This window comes from Aspergillus viridinutans, assembly GCF_018404265.1.
Source record: "Aspergillus viridinutans IFM 47045 DNA, scaffold_2, whole genome shotgun sequence".
Taxonomy (NCBI): Eukaryota; Fungi; Ascomycota; class Eurotiomycetes; order Eurotiales; family Aspergillaceae; genus Aspergillus; species Aspergillus viridinutans.
Window position 1 is genome coordinate 3,850,173 of NW_025091218.1, and position 15,473 is coordinate 3,865,645.

At 50.8% G+C, this 15,473-nt stretch overlaps 5 protein-coding genes across 5 annotated transcripts; 3 read left to right on the forward strand and 2 right to left on the reverse strand.

The window, feature by feature from the left end:
- Window positions 1–343: 343 nt before the first annotated feature.
- Window positions 344–1,197, forward strand: Aspvir_004768 (cytochrome c oxidase subunit VI; the record flags this gene model as incomplete). The annotated part of the gene is made up of 4 exons (XM_043267990.1): window positions 344–537; window positions 714–759; window positions 904–1,021; window positions 1,079–1,197. The coding sequence occupies 4 exons, from the start codon at window positions 344–346 to the stop codon at window positions 1,195–1,197; spliced, it is 477 nt and encodes a 158-aa protein (XP_043123925.1).
- A 684-nt stretch (window positions 1,198–1,881) lies between these two features.
- Aspvir_004769 (glycosyltransferase family 15 protein) lies at window positions 1,882–3,277 on the reverse strand (the record flags this gene model as incomplete). Its single annotated transcript, XM_043267991.1, has 4 exons — window positions 1,882–2,038; window positions 2,096–2,714; window positions 2,770–3,033; window positions 3,124–3,277. The coding sequence occupies 4 exons, from the start codon at window positions 3,275–3,277 to the stop codon at window positions 1,882–1,884; spliced, it is 1,194 nt and encodes a 397-aa protein (XP_043123926.1).
- A 364-nt stretch (window positions 3,278–3,641) lies between these two features.
- Aspvir_004770 (putative gamma-tubulin complex component GCP5) lies at window positions 3,642–6,403 on the forward strand (the record flags this gene model as incomplete). The annotated part of the gene is made up of 2 exons (XM_043267992.1): window positions 3,642–3,713; window positions 3,770–6,403. The coding sequence occupies 2 exons, from the start codon at window positions 3,642–3,644 to the stop codon at window positions 6,401–6,403; spliced, it is 2,706 nt and encodes a 901-aa protein (XP_043123927.1).
- Window positions 6,404–6,788: 385 nt separating this feature from the next.
- Aspvir_004771 (phosphoribosylformylglycinamidine synthase) lies at window positions 6,789–10,877 on the reverse strand (the record flags this gene model as incomplete). Its single annotated transcript, XM_043267993.1, has 1 exon — window positions 6,789–10,877. One exon carries the CDS (start codon window positions 10,875–10,877, stop codon window positions 6,789–6,791), a length of 4,089 nt encoding a protein of 1,362 aa, XP_043123928.1.
- A 2,348-nt stretch (window positions 10,878–13,225) lies between these two features.
- On the forward strand, window positions 13,226–15,005 carry Aspvir_004772 (MFS transporter; the record flags this gene model as incomplete). The annotated part of the gene is made up of 4 exons (XM_043267994.1): window positions 13,226–13,643; window positions 13,699–14,299; window positions 14,355–14,686; window positions 14,740–15,005. 4 exons carry the CDS (start codon window positions 13,226–13,228, stop codon window positions 15,003–15,005), a joined length of 1,617 nt encoding a protein of 538 aa, XP_043123929.1.
- Between the last annotated feature and the right edge of the window lie 468 nt (window positions 15,006–15,473).

Sequence of the window (15,473 nt, forward strand, 5' to 3'; positions counted from 1 at the left end):
AGCGATGATATAACAATTGACCAATCAGATACCCCAATTGCACTGTCTATGCACTGCCCAATCAGAAACGACAAAATGCAATCAAAGCTGGATAGCAGCCTGAATGCCTGAGGCAGCCACTGCGTCGGGCATGCACGGGAGCCGCAAATGGACCAGCTTAAGTTCATGACAGCGACCGGAGAAAACCTGAGGCATCCACAACCTCACACCACCCGCAAAATCCTAGCGGCAGCCGGCTTGTCCTCTGACTTCCAACCTCGTCTACGTCTTGCCGTCGTCCTCCACCCCCCCAAAAAGCACGTCAATTTCAACCACCCTCCCCTCCCATTTCACTCCTCTCGCAATGGCGTCCCTGTCTATCTTCCGTATTGCGACACGCGCCGTCCGCCCTTCCGGCTTCATCAGAGCTCCCCAATTCCCCCGGTCCCGCGTGCAGGCCCCGGCTGCTCTGGCCCTCAACCGTCCTAGCTTCAGCACCACCACCAAGCGTCTGTCCGGTGCCCACGAGGATGAGACATACGAGGAGTTCTCTGCTAGGTATGATATCACCGTTAGCCAGCCATTGGATGCGATTTGAGCGAGGAAAGGCACAAAAGGGCGATCGCAGGGAACTTCTCCCCCGGATCGGATAATACTTGTGATGCCGATTCCCAACTTGGACAAGCAGCCGGTTAATCCTGGGAGATTGTCACACTGACTCGGGCATTGGACAGATTCGAGAAGGAATTCGACGGTGTTCAGGATGTCTTCGAGCTCCAGGTAAGCCTGACCTGACCCGCTCGCACATACGGCAAATTCGTGTCACATCATCATCCGCTCTTGAAATCATATGATGAAGATCAGCAATTTGCATTGGCCTTCTCTCCTCTATGATATGTGACGCTGATCAATTATCCGCTACAGCGTAACCTCAACAACTGCTTTGCCTATGATCTCGTCCCCTCCGTCGAGGTTCTCTCCGCTGCCCTGAGGGCTGCCCGCCGTGTCAACGACTTCCCCACTGCCGTCCGGATTTTTGAAGGTGCGCCCCTTGCTTTTCTCCTACACACACAGACGCTTATCTATTGTGCTTGAACAGGTATCAGGGCCAAGGTTGAGACTCAGGACCAGTACAAGCAGTACCTCGAGAGCCTGGAGGGTCTGCGCCAGGAGCTCGGTGTTGCTCTGCGGGAGGAGCTCTACCCCAACGAGGAATAGATGCGTTCGTTCCACACAGAACGCCCGCAAGAACTCTGTCTCTTTGTTAAGTTGATAAGATAGGAAAGCTGTATACATACTTTAGAATACAGTTGGAGAAGGTCTCCACGGTCTGGATGGTTGCTTAATTGTCCATTTCTGACCTGGAGGCTGTCGACTCGGGGGTTTGAATGGAGGTGCACATGTGCTTTTCTATACCAGTGCTACTATTATAAAGCTTGTGACGTTTGCTTGTACTCTGTACTATTGAGGATAGCGAAGAAATCTGAGGGGTTGTCCTTTTTCTACTGTCACCAAGTAAAGGCCTGAACTCATATAACGTACATTCGACAGAAGCGACGAAGGAAGATTTTAATGCACAAATCCCATTAATTTCTTAGTACATGGATATCGAATTGGATATAAGAATATAGATACAATGAAGGCCGGTCCAGCGATCCCCTCAAGGTAGCAACACACGGCTGACATATAAATGACAAGTATTAAGACAAAGAAGATACAACAAAAATTCAGAACCACCCCCTGGGAACGCCACTATGATCTTGAAAGTTTTCAAGCACTCATCGTCATCAATGCTGGGTATGATATAGAACAGTGTGGGTCATGACAGTTGCTTCTGCAGTTATACACATTGCATGCCATATGATGAACCTTCAGAAATTGAGAAAGAAACATTTTCATGGGTTAATGCGTCCCCACATGCGTAAAGTAGCTGGGTCTGCAGTCTTCCTTGGCGAGGAAGGGTGCGCCGGCGTAGAATTGCCCAGGGGTGCATTTAGAGCACTTGGGTGAATTGGGACAGTTGAAGTAGGGAATGTGATTGTATCCAATGTCGCGGAACCTGGGGGAGAAAGTGAAAGTTAGCTTTGAGCATAGGCTCGATCAAGGAATAACATACCAGTGAACCTTGGATGCGTCAGCAAACAGTCCCAAACCAATGGAATGAACTGGAGCGTCGCCCCATCGTTCGTAGAAGAAACCACCGGTACGGTCAAGATGGTTGAAGTAGGCATCGTACTGCTCTCCTCTGAAGAAATCCAAGTCACCGATTTCAAAGTTCGACCAGAAGTGGCAGGTAGAGTATCCATTCGCCGCCTCCGTGTGGTCTGGCCGCAGTGTGTCGTCCGTCAACCATCCCATCATGTTGTTGCTGGAGAGATAAGAGGGGTTTGCAGCCAGGAACTTCTTAGTCTCTGGCCAGAGGGTGGGGATAGTTTTGGGATCGTCGAAAAGATTGATGGTGAAACCATAAGTGAGGTTTCTATCCTCCATGAATCGGAACACATCGTAATCAACGTTGCAGAAGAACTGGACCTTTGGCTCAACACGCCAGTAGTACTTGTAGTTCTTAAGAGCGGGATGCTTGTAGAACATGCCACTGTTCCACCGGCACATTTGATGATACGAGAGCTTGTCGCTGTACTGGATCTTCTGCTCATTCAGAATCGCCGCAGACTCGCGGAAGAGTTCCATGTTGATCCATTCCGGAGGGTCCCAATGTTCCTTTGGCACTTGCTCTGGACATTTTGTCAGGTTTTTAAGTTGAGTAGAAATAAAATTGGGCGCAAATACCATAATAGCACTTTGCCTTCGTCTCTGCTTGTGTGCGCTTTTTGAATTCTTCGGTGAAGGGCTTGTCGTTGAAGAAGATCCAGGGGTAGTTGAATTTGGAATTCCAGGTCCGCTCCAAGTCTTTCATAGTCGGAATAAGATCGTCCAGCTCTTCATTACGGACGAGGGAAATGAGAGCAGCGTTCGTGCGGGCGGAATGGGCGCTGTCGGGGGCATAGTCGTTGCCCTCGGCTCGCCATAAATTACCTTCGGGTTCGCCGGTCGCTGCAAATGTAATTTCATCAGTACATGCGAGAGACGCAGAATTGAGGAGTTATAAGACAAGGCTGCCAGAGAAACTCAAGTGACACTCACGATCTAAAAGGGGATCTTTCTTCATGCCATTATACCCTTTTGACCCCTTACTAATGAACGATGGGCCGTGACTTTGGTTGACCTGAAAGATCAGAAAGAGACACAGTAGGATGCATGCTGCACCTATCATGCGTATAGGCCTCGCCACAGCCATCTTGACTGCTTGATTGCGAAAACCGATGGCCAGCGGGAAGTAAGAGGAAAATTGGCTGCTGTCGTCGACTTCTTCCCTCTCTCTGGCGACTCTATCTCTGTCGGACCAGATGCCACTTATCCCGAAGAGGAATAGCGTGGTAAAAATAAGCAACACACGTCACGCTCCTCGGAGCAGGCGGAGAGAGAGATTCGTCTAGACGTCTGCAGGCCTGAGTCCACGCCGCGTAACCCCGGCTCGATCCAAGGTCCTAAGAGCCACCAGAAGAGGTTGTCGATGAAACAACGATGGGGGATCATCGGGGAATATTCCTCCTGACTTCCAACTTCTACGCTGACTTGTTGCAAATGCAACACGCGTCGAGATGACTCTCCCCGAGGAAATTGGTGCGCTAACTGATGAGCTAATTTTGGCTATCACAAAGATCGATCCGACTGTATGGGGTACTATCATTACTTTGAGCGCTCCGCTGTCACTGACGTTAGCCTCTAGAATACGTCACGACTCAAAAATCTAAAGCATCGTGTCGAAGACACGTTCAAATCCGCCTCTCATGGCCGGACTGACCAGTTTGCAGTCTCAAAACAGCTAGAGGGCCTGCAGGAGAAATTCCAAGTTCTCAATAAAGATGATCTGGCGGACGCACTCCGGAGTCGCTTGACAGAATTAGATGAACACCATAGTTCATGGTTTCCTGAAATACTATCTTTCCTCTTGCAGCTCTCTGCTCGCCCTGCTGTGTTTTCGCGGGTAGACCGACTGCCAAAGCCCAAGGTTGACGAAGACGCGAAGCAACTCTCTTGGACGGAGTTGGATGCGTCGGGATCTGCGTATTGTGACGAAGATATCTGGGAATGTGTAAATTTCGGCGCAGATTCCTCATCCGAAGAAGATGATGATCTTGCGTCTTCGAGGCGCAGTGACGCCTCAATCCCACAGACTCTACCTTCCAGTCCCATTGCCTCCGAAGAAGACTATGAAATCCCCGACGAAGTCTTTTCTCCTGGAATGGATGTGGTTATTGTGGATTCCGTTAGGGAAGCTCAATTCTGGGAGCCTAAAAAGCACGCAGAATCCAGCCAAGTCGATAACTTCTCCTGCCGTGTGGTCACGGAGCTTCAAATTGTAAGAGAGACATTGTTCATGCTGCAGGGTTTGCCCACGTCTCTATTTTGGCGACTCGATGACAGCATCGAGGTCGATCGACGGTATACTCTTACACATTCGTCGACCGAGGCCCTGTCCTCGCTTTTGCGGTCATTCAGCATGATTGGCGCCAAGGTAGATGTTATAAGACGCTTCATCAAGATCACCCAGGTTGTTCCCTATATGCAAACCTTCCACCGATGTGTTGAGGACCGCCTAAACCAGTTCGACTCGTTTCTGTCGGAAGTGCAAACTCAGTGTATTTCGCACGGAGCGACTTTTTCTGTCAGCCTACTACAACTGGCCGAAGATGTCCGCAGCGCATCAGCGATGCTCGTGCTTCTGGCCGATTTAATCTCCAATCTCAAGTATAACACTCCAGACGACGGCGTACGGTGTCTTGACCTATTGTACGATGTGGTATGCATGAAGCAAGCTACAGGGAACGATGGCGAGTTCAGATTCCTGGCAAACTTGTTCTTTTCATGTCTCGAAACCTACATTCGTCCGATCCGTCGTTGGATGGAGGAGGGACGACTAGACTCAAAAGAAGGGATATGTTTTATCATAGACCGACGTGGCGATAAAGATCTGCGGTCGCTTTGGCGCGGATGGTATGCCGTGGACGACACAGTTGGGCTTCCACAATTTATGAAGCCCTTTGCTCAAAAGATTTTCACTGCGGGTAAAAGCATGGTCTTTCTGCAACACTTGAATGCTCTGGAGCAACTCGAAGGCTCGGAGACGAATACAATCACCTTGGAAAGAATCTACGGCGGTGACTCAAGCTCCTTACTCTGTCTTCCCTTTGCCGCCATATGCGAGTCCGCTATAGACAAGCTCGTCGAGGCTAACCACTCCTTTGCATCCGATCTGCTGCGAAAAGAGCTTGACCAGCAATGTGGACTCTGGAAATCACTGCAAGCCTTGGAACACATCTACCTCTGCAAGGACCTCAGTGTGTCAGCTATTATCGACAACAAGGTCTTTGACCTCATGGATCGCGGCAGAGGCGCCTGGAGCGACAGATATCTCCTCACCGAACTCGCACAGAGCGCGTTTAGCAGCATGCCTTTCATCGACCACTCAAGAATAATTGTCCGCTCACACCAGGATCCTCAAGGGCGCAGCCGCTCAGTCAATGCCCTCAGAACCATCTCGTTCGATTACATCCTCCCCTGGCCCATCGCGAACATCATCCCCAAAGACGCCATCCAAAGCTACCAGCGCATCTCGACCTTACTGATGCAGATCCGCCGAGCAAAGCACTTGATTGTAAAACAGCGTTTGAAATACACCAATGAGACGGACGAATTCTCCCATGACCGGAGCAGCAACGCATTGAGCTACTCTCTTCGGCACCACATGCTGTGGTTCCTAAACACCCTCTACAGCCACATTACGGACTTTGTCATCTCCACCACGACAGAGTCATTGCGCAAGTCCCTCTCCGCCACAAAGGACGTCGAAGCGATGATCGCAGCGCATCGCGCGCACATGTCTTCCCTGGAAGACCAGTGCCTCCTCTCCAGCAATCTATCACCTCTCCACCAAGCAACAATCAACCTCCTAGATCTCTGCATGTACTTTGCCGACATCCAAGCGGCACGCTACGGGGACAAGATGTTCGATCAGGGAACGCCGACAAAATACGCCAAGTCTTCGCAAAGCGGAAACCATCTCAGCAGAAGGAAGCATCGGGATACATACAACGACAACGCGATACAAAGTGATGAGGATGACGATGACGACGACGACGATACACAAGATGAGTCGGACGAGGATGTTGGCAATACTACCGGTATTTCCTTTTACGAGGCACCGTACGCTCATCGACTGAGGGACATCAAATGTCACTTTGACCGGTTGCTTGCGTTTCTGACCGCTGGTTTGAAGGGTGTGGGACGTGTGGATGGTCAGATCAGTTGGGAGATTCTGGCTGAGAAGCTGGAGTGGCGTAAGAGGCGTTTGGCTGTTTAGTGCTCAGCGTGAGTGTCAAGGGGGGCGATGATTCTACTGTAATGATACCTTGCTATGATATCCATGTTGTTTTGCTGTTCAATGGTTTAGAGGTTTGCATACCTAGATTATGAGTGTTATGACTTGCTCAAGAGGGGTAGAATTCGTAATTCAAGGTTGAGAAACACTGTGAACATGCTCGTATTCCTGTTGAATTCATCATAACAATTTGATTTGATCATCCTAAGGCATCGGACTCATCATGCAGAACATAAGGTGTAGATATTTTATATACCAAAAAGAAGTAGTAACCTCCCCATCAATTTTGGTTTTCGCTGTACATCACGCCCAATCTTGGACCAGACTAGAGAAAGAGAAGGAATAGTCGCAAACGGAATCCACAAATTTAGCCAACCCATCTTCTGGCGCTAAAGAACACACGGCCCCATGGACCAATGTCACCCCACTCTTCAGCATTAGGAGGCAGCCAGCTGGCAATACCGCCCATCACGGTCCGCTCGGGGTGAGGCATGATGGCGAGAACACGGCCGTTGGCGCTGCGAATACCGGCAATACCCTCAGGACTGCCGTTGGGGTTGAATGGGTACTTCATGGTTGGCTTGAGCGTGGCGTTATCGACATACTGGACGGGGGCCAAGCCTTCACGCACGAAATCGTGAGCGGAGGTGCCGGGAGCTGCAGCGAACGAAGCGCGACCTTCTCCGTGAGCGACAGCAATAGGGAGCGAGGAGCCGTTCATGCCGTGGAGGAAGACACTGGGGTTGGCAGGGTCGGGATCTGAGATACGGACCATGCAAACACGACCTTCGTACTGTTCGCTGGCATTGCGTTCGAAGCTGGGCCAGTTGGCTGCGCCAGGAATCAATTCCTTGAGACGGGAGAGGAACTGGCAACCGTTGCAAACACCGAGGGCAAATGTGTCGGGACGCTGGAAGAAGCTCTGGAACTCGGTGCGGGTATTCTCGTGCAGCAGGACTGACTTGGCCCAACCCTGACCGGCACCGAGAACGTCACCGTAAGAGAAACCACCACAGGCGGCAAGACCGACAAAGCTGGAGAGAGAAACGCGGCCAGAGAGAATATCGGTCATGTGTACATCAACGGCAGAGAACCCAGCGACATTGAAGGCAAAGGCCATCTCTGCTTGACTGTTAACACCTTGCTCACGCAAGATGGCCACACGTGGCTTGTTGCTGAAGGGAGACTTGAGGCTGGTGAGAAGGGGCATGGCCCGGTCCTTCGGGTCGAAGGTGGGGTTCCATGACAGACCGGGGTCGGTATCGTCCAGGATGTTCGAGAATTCCTGTTCCGCGCAGGCGGCGTTGTCACGGATCTTCTGCATGTGATATGAGGTGGTAGCCCAGGTCTGCTGGAGGTTTGCACGGTTGTTGCGGTATACTAGACTGGCCTTGTGGTAGATGGCGAGGTTCTGCTTTGGTCTTTCGGAAACACGACCGATCTTGTGGATCAGGCCAGCAGGGGGACCGCAGGTGGCAAAGCAAGAGCGGAACTGAATCTCATGCTCTTTGCGCACCTGGAAGACAGCACCCAGTTCTTCTGTGAAGAGGGTCGATACAAGATCCTGTGTGCTGTTGGTGGGGCAGATGTTGTCCAACATGATTTCCACACCGCAGCGTCCAGCAAACATCATCTCCGCGAGAGTAGTGAAGAGACCACCATCGGATCTGTCGTGGTAGGCCAAAACGATGCCTGCCTCCTGGAGCTGCTGAGTAGCATCGAAAAAGTCCCTGAAGATCTCCACATCGCGGAGATCAGGGCATTCATCTCCAACCTGGTTGAAGACTTGAGCGAGGGCTGAGCCGCCCAGGGTCTTGCGACCGAACGAGAGATCAACGAACATCAGAACGGTCTCACCGACATCCTCAACACTGCGGAGGGCTGGTGTCCAGGTCTTACGAAAATCACTGACGGGCGCGAAGGAAGAGATAACGAGGGACATAGGGGCGGTGACCTCCTTGGATTCCTTGGTGGCTTCATCGGTCCACTTCATCTTCATTGACATGGAGTCCTTTCCAACGGGAATGCTGATGCCAAGTTTAGGACACAAGTCCATACCGATAGCCTCAACTGCCTCGTAGATAGCGGCTCCCTCACCGGGGTGATTGCTAGCGGACATCCAGTTGGCAGAAAGCTTGATATGGTTCAGGCGGTCGACCAAGTCCGCAGCAGCAATGTTCATGAGGGACTCCGCAACTGCCATCCGAGCTGATGCGGCCGGAGAAATAAGAGCAAGAGTTGGCCTCTCACCCATGGCCATGGCTTCGCCAGTCTTCATTCCCTGAACCAACGCAGTGGCCGTGACGGAAACGTCAGAGACGGGGGTTTGCCATTTTCCGACCATCTGGTCCCGAGCAGTAAGACCACCGACGGTGCGATCGCCGATTGTGATCAGGAAAGACTTGGAGCCTACAGCAGGCAAAGAAAGGACACGGTTGGCAGCCTCGCTGATCAGCTCGACGCGGTTCGGCGCAAGGGAAGGAAGGTAGCTGGTAAGGCTTGCATCGACGGCGGGGAGTTTCAGTTTACGGGAGTCCACAGTCCTTGTCATCCTAGGAGGCTTGCCAAAGAGGACTGACAAAGGAAGGTCAATGGGTTTCGGATACTCGGTGGAGTCTCTGTCAAGGAGGATAAGTCTCTTGTCCTCCTCAGAGCCACCCTCACCACGGCCAACGACCGAGAAACCACAACGCTCACGGTGAGCAATGGCGGTGAATTTGTTCATGCTTTCTTCGCCAACTGCGAGGACATATCTTTCCTGGGCTTCACAGCACCAAATTTGCATGGGGCTCATGCTCTTATCGGCGCTATCTATCTCACGAAGCTCAAAAGTGGCACCCAGTCCAGAATCGTGAATCAGCTCGGGAAGCGCGTTGGAGAGACCACCGGCACCAACGTCGTGAATGAACTTAATGGGGTTGTTCTGACCCATGGCCACACAAGCATTGATAACCTCCTGAGCTCTCCGCTGCACCTCAGCGTTGCCTCTCTGGACACTAGCGAAGTCCAAGTCTGCAGATCCTTCACCAGACATGATACTAGAAGCGGCGCCTCCGCCCAGTCCAATAAGCATGGCAGGACCTCCCAGAACAACGAGGTAGGAGCCGGGCTTGACGGCCTCGGGTTTCTTGAGAGCATGCTGTGGTCGGACTGTTCCAACGCCACCAGCAATCATAATAGGCTTGTGGTAACCACGAACCTCAGTCTGTCCGTTACCGACGTCAATCTGTGTGAGGAGAGTACGGAAGTATCCAAGTGTACAGGGACGACCAAACTCATTGTTGTAGTGAGCACTGCCAATGGGAGCCTCCAACATGATATCCAAGCTGCTTGCAATGTGGTTGGGCTTGCCAACATCGAGCTCCCAAGGCTGCTTCAGATCCGGGATCAGAAGATCAGAAACGCAGTATCCAGCAAGGCCGGCCTTGGGCTTGGAGCCTCTGCCGACAGCACCCTCATCACGAATCTCTCCACCCGAGCCAGTGGCAGCGCCAGGAAAAGGGGAGACGGCTGTGGGATGGTTGTGAGTTTCGACCTTAGCCAGGAAGTGGACAACCTCCTTTGTGTGGTTCCATTCGCCGGTGAATGGGTCAGGAGCCCAGAATGCGGCGTTGGGTCCCTCAAGCACGGCGGCGTTGTCACTGTAGGCGCTAACGGTGTGTTCGGGGTGCTTTTTATGCGTGTTGCGAATCATGGCGAAGAGACTGTTTGGCATCTGCTTGCCATCGATAATCCAGGAAGCGTTGAACTGCTTGTGACGGCAGTGCTCCGAGTTGACCTGAGCGAACATGAACAGTTCGACATCAGTAGGGTCACGAGCAAGAGGACCATTGGGCCCGTAAGCATCAGCGAGATAGTCTATCTCTGATTGTTCCAATGCCAACCCTAGCCGCTTGTTCGCTTCTTGTAGTACTTCTTTGGGAGACTTGTCGCTACCGTGAAGGGGGATCGTCTCGAGGGGTTGAGGAGCATGCTCGGAAAACATCAGGTGCAGGTCGGGCTCGGTTTGGCTGAGCAATTGGGTCATCCGATCATGCAGAATATCCTCGAAACCAGGCTTGAACTCTTGTGTCTTCTCACGAAGACATGAGATCTTGATACCCCGCTCAATGCGCTTCACGTACTGACGCAAGCCACAAACATGTGAGATACCAGTAGCTTGGGAACTCCAAGGAGAAATCGTTCCAGTGCGGGGAAAGACATAGAAGACATCGAAGGAACCATCCTCGGGGCTGAATGAGGCGGGAACATCGGTGATATCGCCGTAACGGAGCAACTGCTCCAAGACGCCCTGTTGCATAGCATCCAAAGGTCGTTCAGCGTGGACGTAGTGGATCCATTGAGCGCGAACATCCTGGGCCCCGATGCTGGCTGCAATTGCCCGCCCACGAGAGTGTGAGAAGGCAACTGAGCCTGGGATGGCCAAGTATGTGGAACTGGTGGATGTGGAGGCCATTGTGAAGTGGCACCTTTTGTCCCCTCCTATAAGTTATTTTTCGCTTCCGCGGGCAAGAGGATGGCGAAACTGAGGAAGACAAGGAGACAGGAAGATGAGAAAGAAGGATGTGTGTTTCTCAAGTCTTCACAGAAGTGCCAAAGAGACACTTCCAACGAGAAGAATCGACTGGAGCACCACAGCGACGGGGGCGTTGAGCTGCTGGCCGTCGTAAAATTACTCACAATTGAGTCCACTCGAGTCTTTTTGGGAGGCGTCAAATTCCCACCCCGCGCTAATCCCTTTCCGGCTTATCGCCAACGCTCTGTGCTTATCAGTCATGTGACTCTTTCGGAGAAACCTGGGCGCCGTGGATGCCTCAGGATTCAGCACGTCCTTTTTCTGAAAGGAATTAAAAGCGAGTCATGGGTTCCATCTTCGAGAGTCGATATCATTCGCATCTCGTTCAACGTCTCGTGCCCTATCCCCAAAGCGCCAAGAGAGATTGTTACTACTGAAGCTCGACGTTCACGGCACTGAGGAGATCTTCCGTTTGTGTCCACTATCCCCCATATTTAGTGGAGATGTGTGAGACATGGGGAAGCAGAACCGGTCTTCTAATACAGAAAGTGTTCTTGACAAGAGAATGCCAGGCAATGATATGAGATTCAGAGTAAAGCATGTTTTATATCATGCCAGAAATCGCAAGAACGTACGGAGTATGAGTCTCGTGGAGGTACAGACACAAAAGGGCTAGATCATCAGCTTTGACTGTCGATCTATCTACCACAGGCTTTATAGGGCATTAATTTAACCATGATTCCGGATTTATTCAGAATCAGCACAAACTTCACTTCAACCTTGTGTGCGGCTTCTATCATCTTTGAGGATTGATCGCAGAAGCCAAGGGTTTCCACTAATTATCCCGATATAATACCTAATGGCAAGACGCATAACTTCTCGAGCGAATGCGTAACTTACTTGAAGACATAGTTTACCTCTTATGGAAGGCGAACCCGCTTACCAGATTGGGCAAAACGCTCCGAGTGTCACAGCAGCCCCTTCCGATGCCAAGGATTATTGGCGGCGGAGCTCTCTTGATGGTGGTTGTTTGGCAGCAAATTTTCGCGCCAACAACATCCATGGTATAACAATAGCATAACTGCAGTTATACCAGTCTTTGAAAACTTTGCTTTTCGTTTTTCTTACAAGTTGAATAATTGCGATAATCAGTCCATATCTATGACTATTGCTAACAAACATTCAAACATCAGACGTTGCTTTCATAACTTACACAGGTTGTAGGGTCAATAGTCCTTGCAGTTCCGTAGGAGGGTTTAAGAGGAAACACGAGCACTTAGATATGAGAGTAGCCCTCCCACTATGTGCAACATTGTTTCCAATAGGTTTCCATAGATCTAGATTCATTATTCGGAGCCCAAGGTCCAGAATACACAGTGCAAGCTAATCAGACCCACTTCGCCATAAGCAGCTAACTTGACACCAGGCTCAGGGCTGAGAGGGGGGACACGGAAACAGCCCTAATAAGTAACTGATAACAATTCCTGATTGACCTTGGTGATTCGTGCTCTCTCTGAGCTGTGTCCTTGTGACTGAATATGGATTTTGAGTATCAGAGCGACAACTGTTGATATCGATTGATGAATTTCCACTGGGAGCACTCCGTTGAACCAGCATTCTGTACGGAGTATAGCTGTGTAAATCCTTCTTTTATACCCTCTCTTCTAACATTGAGGAGGGCGATTTAAATGTCTGGCTTGGAGGGACCTGCACCGTAAGGCTATCAATCAAATGTTGGCCTGATCGCCTTTGTTCCTTCGCTTTTGCCCAATTCCACATTTCCACTCCAGATTTAGAGTGGTCTAGCGGGAAGAAGACTTACCCCTGAGCCTCTGCCCAAGTAAATTAATAAATGTCAAGCCTAGGCTCTAGACTCTATTTAGTATAGAGAGATAGAGAAATGGTACCATGGACCATGGTTGATAGCGGGACCTCATGATAAAGCAGTGGCCTCGAGGCATATTACCCGAAGAGGCTAGTAGGTCCACTGCCAGATCGGGCAACCGAGGGACCGCCGAGGCAGATCCGGGATAAGCTGCCGTCCTTGGTATCATGCTCTATGATGTTGACAATGGAAAGATCCATTCTTACTCCTTTCTCACATCTGGCCCGCCGCCCTCCCCGACTGGCTCCACAGGTTCAATTTCAAATGATAAAAATGGTTCGACTGAGCGACTATAAGTACCTGCCAGGATCCTTCTCCATGGATCTCCCGGCTACCGACCGTGCTCAGTACTACATCCCCATCCTAACCAGGATATCTGATTGTGGCTAGTGCATAGCTCGACATGTCGGACCAACAACACCATCAGGATGCCACGCGAACTCTCTCCTTGGGAGCTGGCCCGGGTCAATTCGACCCCCTGGACCTTCCCCTCCGCCAAGTAACCAACGATGCGAACATGGAAGAGTACACCGCGGAGACTGCGACAGGAGAGATCATCAAACCAGTCAAATCTTCTGCTACCGGCAAGGTAGAGGACTGGAAGCTGGTCACATTCAAAGTCGATGATCCCGACAACCCAAAGAACTGGTCCAAGGCCTACAAATGGTACTGCACAATGGTCGTCTCGTTTACGTGCTTCGTCGTCGCCTTCGCCAGTAGTGTGATCACGGCCGACCTTGAAGGGCCATCCGAGGCCTTCAATGTCTCCCATGAAGCTAGTCTTGTTACGATTACAGTCTTCGTCATTGGTTTTGGTGTTGGTAAGTCTCAATGAACAGAATTGCTCGGAGCTTGTCGCATGCTGACTGACTGCAGGCCCTATGATGTTTGCTCCACTTTCGGAAATGGTTGGGCGCAGGCCTGTCTATGCTGTGACGCTCCTGCTTGCGGTTATCTTCGTCATACCTTGTGCGGTTTCCAAGAACATCGGTACGCTTATCGTCTGCAGAGCTATCGATGGCATCGCTTTCAGTGCTCCGATGACGTTGGTCGGCGGTACTCTGGCTGATCTGTGGAGGAATGAGGAACGTGGTGTCCCCATGGCTGCCTTCTCCGCCAGCCCTTTCATCGGTCCCGCCATCGGTCCTCTTGTCGGTGGTTATCTCTGCCATGTTGGTTGGAGGTGGCTTTACTGGATCCAGCTGATTCTGGCCTTTGTCGCCTGGGTCCTGATTACCTTCACTGTCCCGGAGACCTATGCCCCAATGATTTTACAGAAGAGAGCAAAGAAATTAAGGAAGACTGAAAACGATCCGACGTACGTCACGGAGACAGAACTGGACGCTCGCCCCATGGGAGAAAGATTACGTATCTTCCTCCTCCGCCCATTCCAGCTCCTGTTTCTGGAACCCATTGTTCTGTTCATCTCCATTTATATGTCGGTCCTATATGGCTTGCTATACATGTTCTTCGTCGCGTAAGTTGCTGCCTTCTGAGATTTTTCGAGGACTGGACTGACAGCTCATTCCTAGCTATCCAATTGTCTACCAAAAAGGAAAGGGATGGGGCTCAGGTCCTACTGGTCTGATGTTCATTCCTTTGGCCATTGGTGTCTTGGGTAGCGCTGCCTGTGCTCCTTTTGTCAACAAGCACTATCTTACACTTGTTAAGAAGCACGGTGGAAAGCCTCCAGCTGAAGCGCGTCTGATCCCTATGATGCTTTCATGCTGGCTTATCCCCATCGGTCTCTTTATCTTCGCCTGGACATCATACCCAAACATCCACTGGATTGGCCCTGCCATTGGTGGCCTCCCCGTTGGATTTGGCTTTATCTTCTTGTACAACTCCGCCAACAATTACCTCGGTATGTTCTCTCCAATTCCCTCAATGATGGTATAGTACTAACTGCTACTACAGTGGATACATACCAGCATCAGGCAGCCTCTGCCCTTGCCGCAAAGACTTTCCTCCGTTCCATGTGGGGTGCTTCCACAGTATTGTTCACTGAGCAGATGTATGACCGCTTGAACGACCGATGGGCCAGTTCATTGCTAGCCTTTATTGCACTCGCTTGCTGCGCAATCCCCTACGTCTTCTACTTCAAAGGCGCTTCCATCCGTCGGTACTCAAAGTTTGCCTTCTCCGACGATGAGGAGCAGCAGGGACCGGGAGAGAAGCACTAGAGAGGTTCGATGCATGTCTTTCTGCTTAACGGGTTCGAACTTTCGAAAAATGCTATTGCATACCCGACACCTTCTTTACTAATTTTCATTGGGTTTATTGTGCATTTTTTTTGCTGGGGTTTTATCTTGGTTACGATTCAGGTCATCTGAATGGCATATAAAAAAAGCGGAGTCGGCTGGGATTGATTTCGGATGCATTGATAGATATCATATAACCAATTACAATAGGATTTAGACTAATAGATATTATTTCATTCAACTACCTTTTTCAACTGCTTTCCCTCCAATATGTGATTTTATCGATGAAGGTCTGGGTACATCGCCATCATTATTTCATGGTCGTGGTCAAGACGTCATATCTTTCCTCTTTTGGAATTAGGGTTGGTTTTCCCCGCTCCAATCACGTGCCGTGCAGATTACTGCTTAGTAACATCGGATACTCCAACTCGGCAGCTTAGGCCGCCCGCG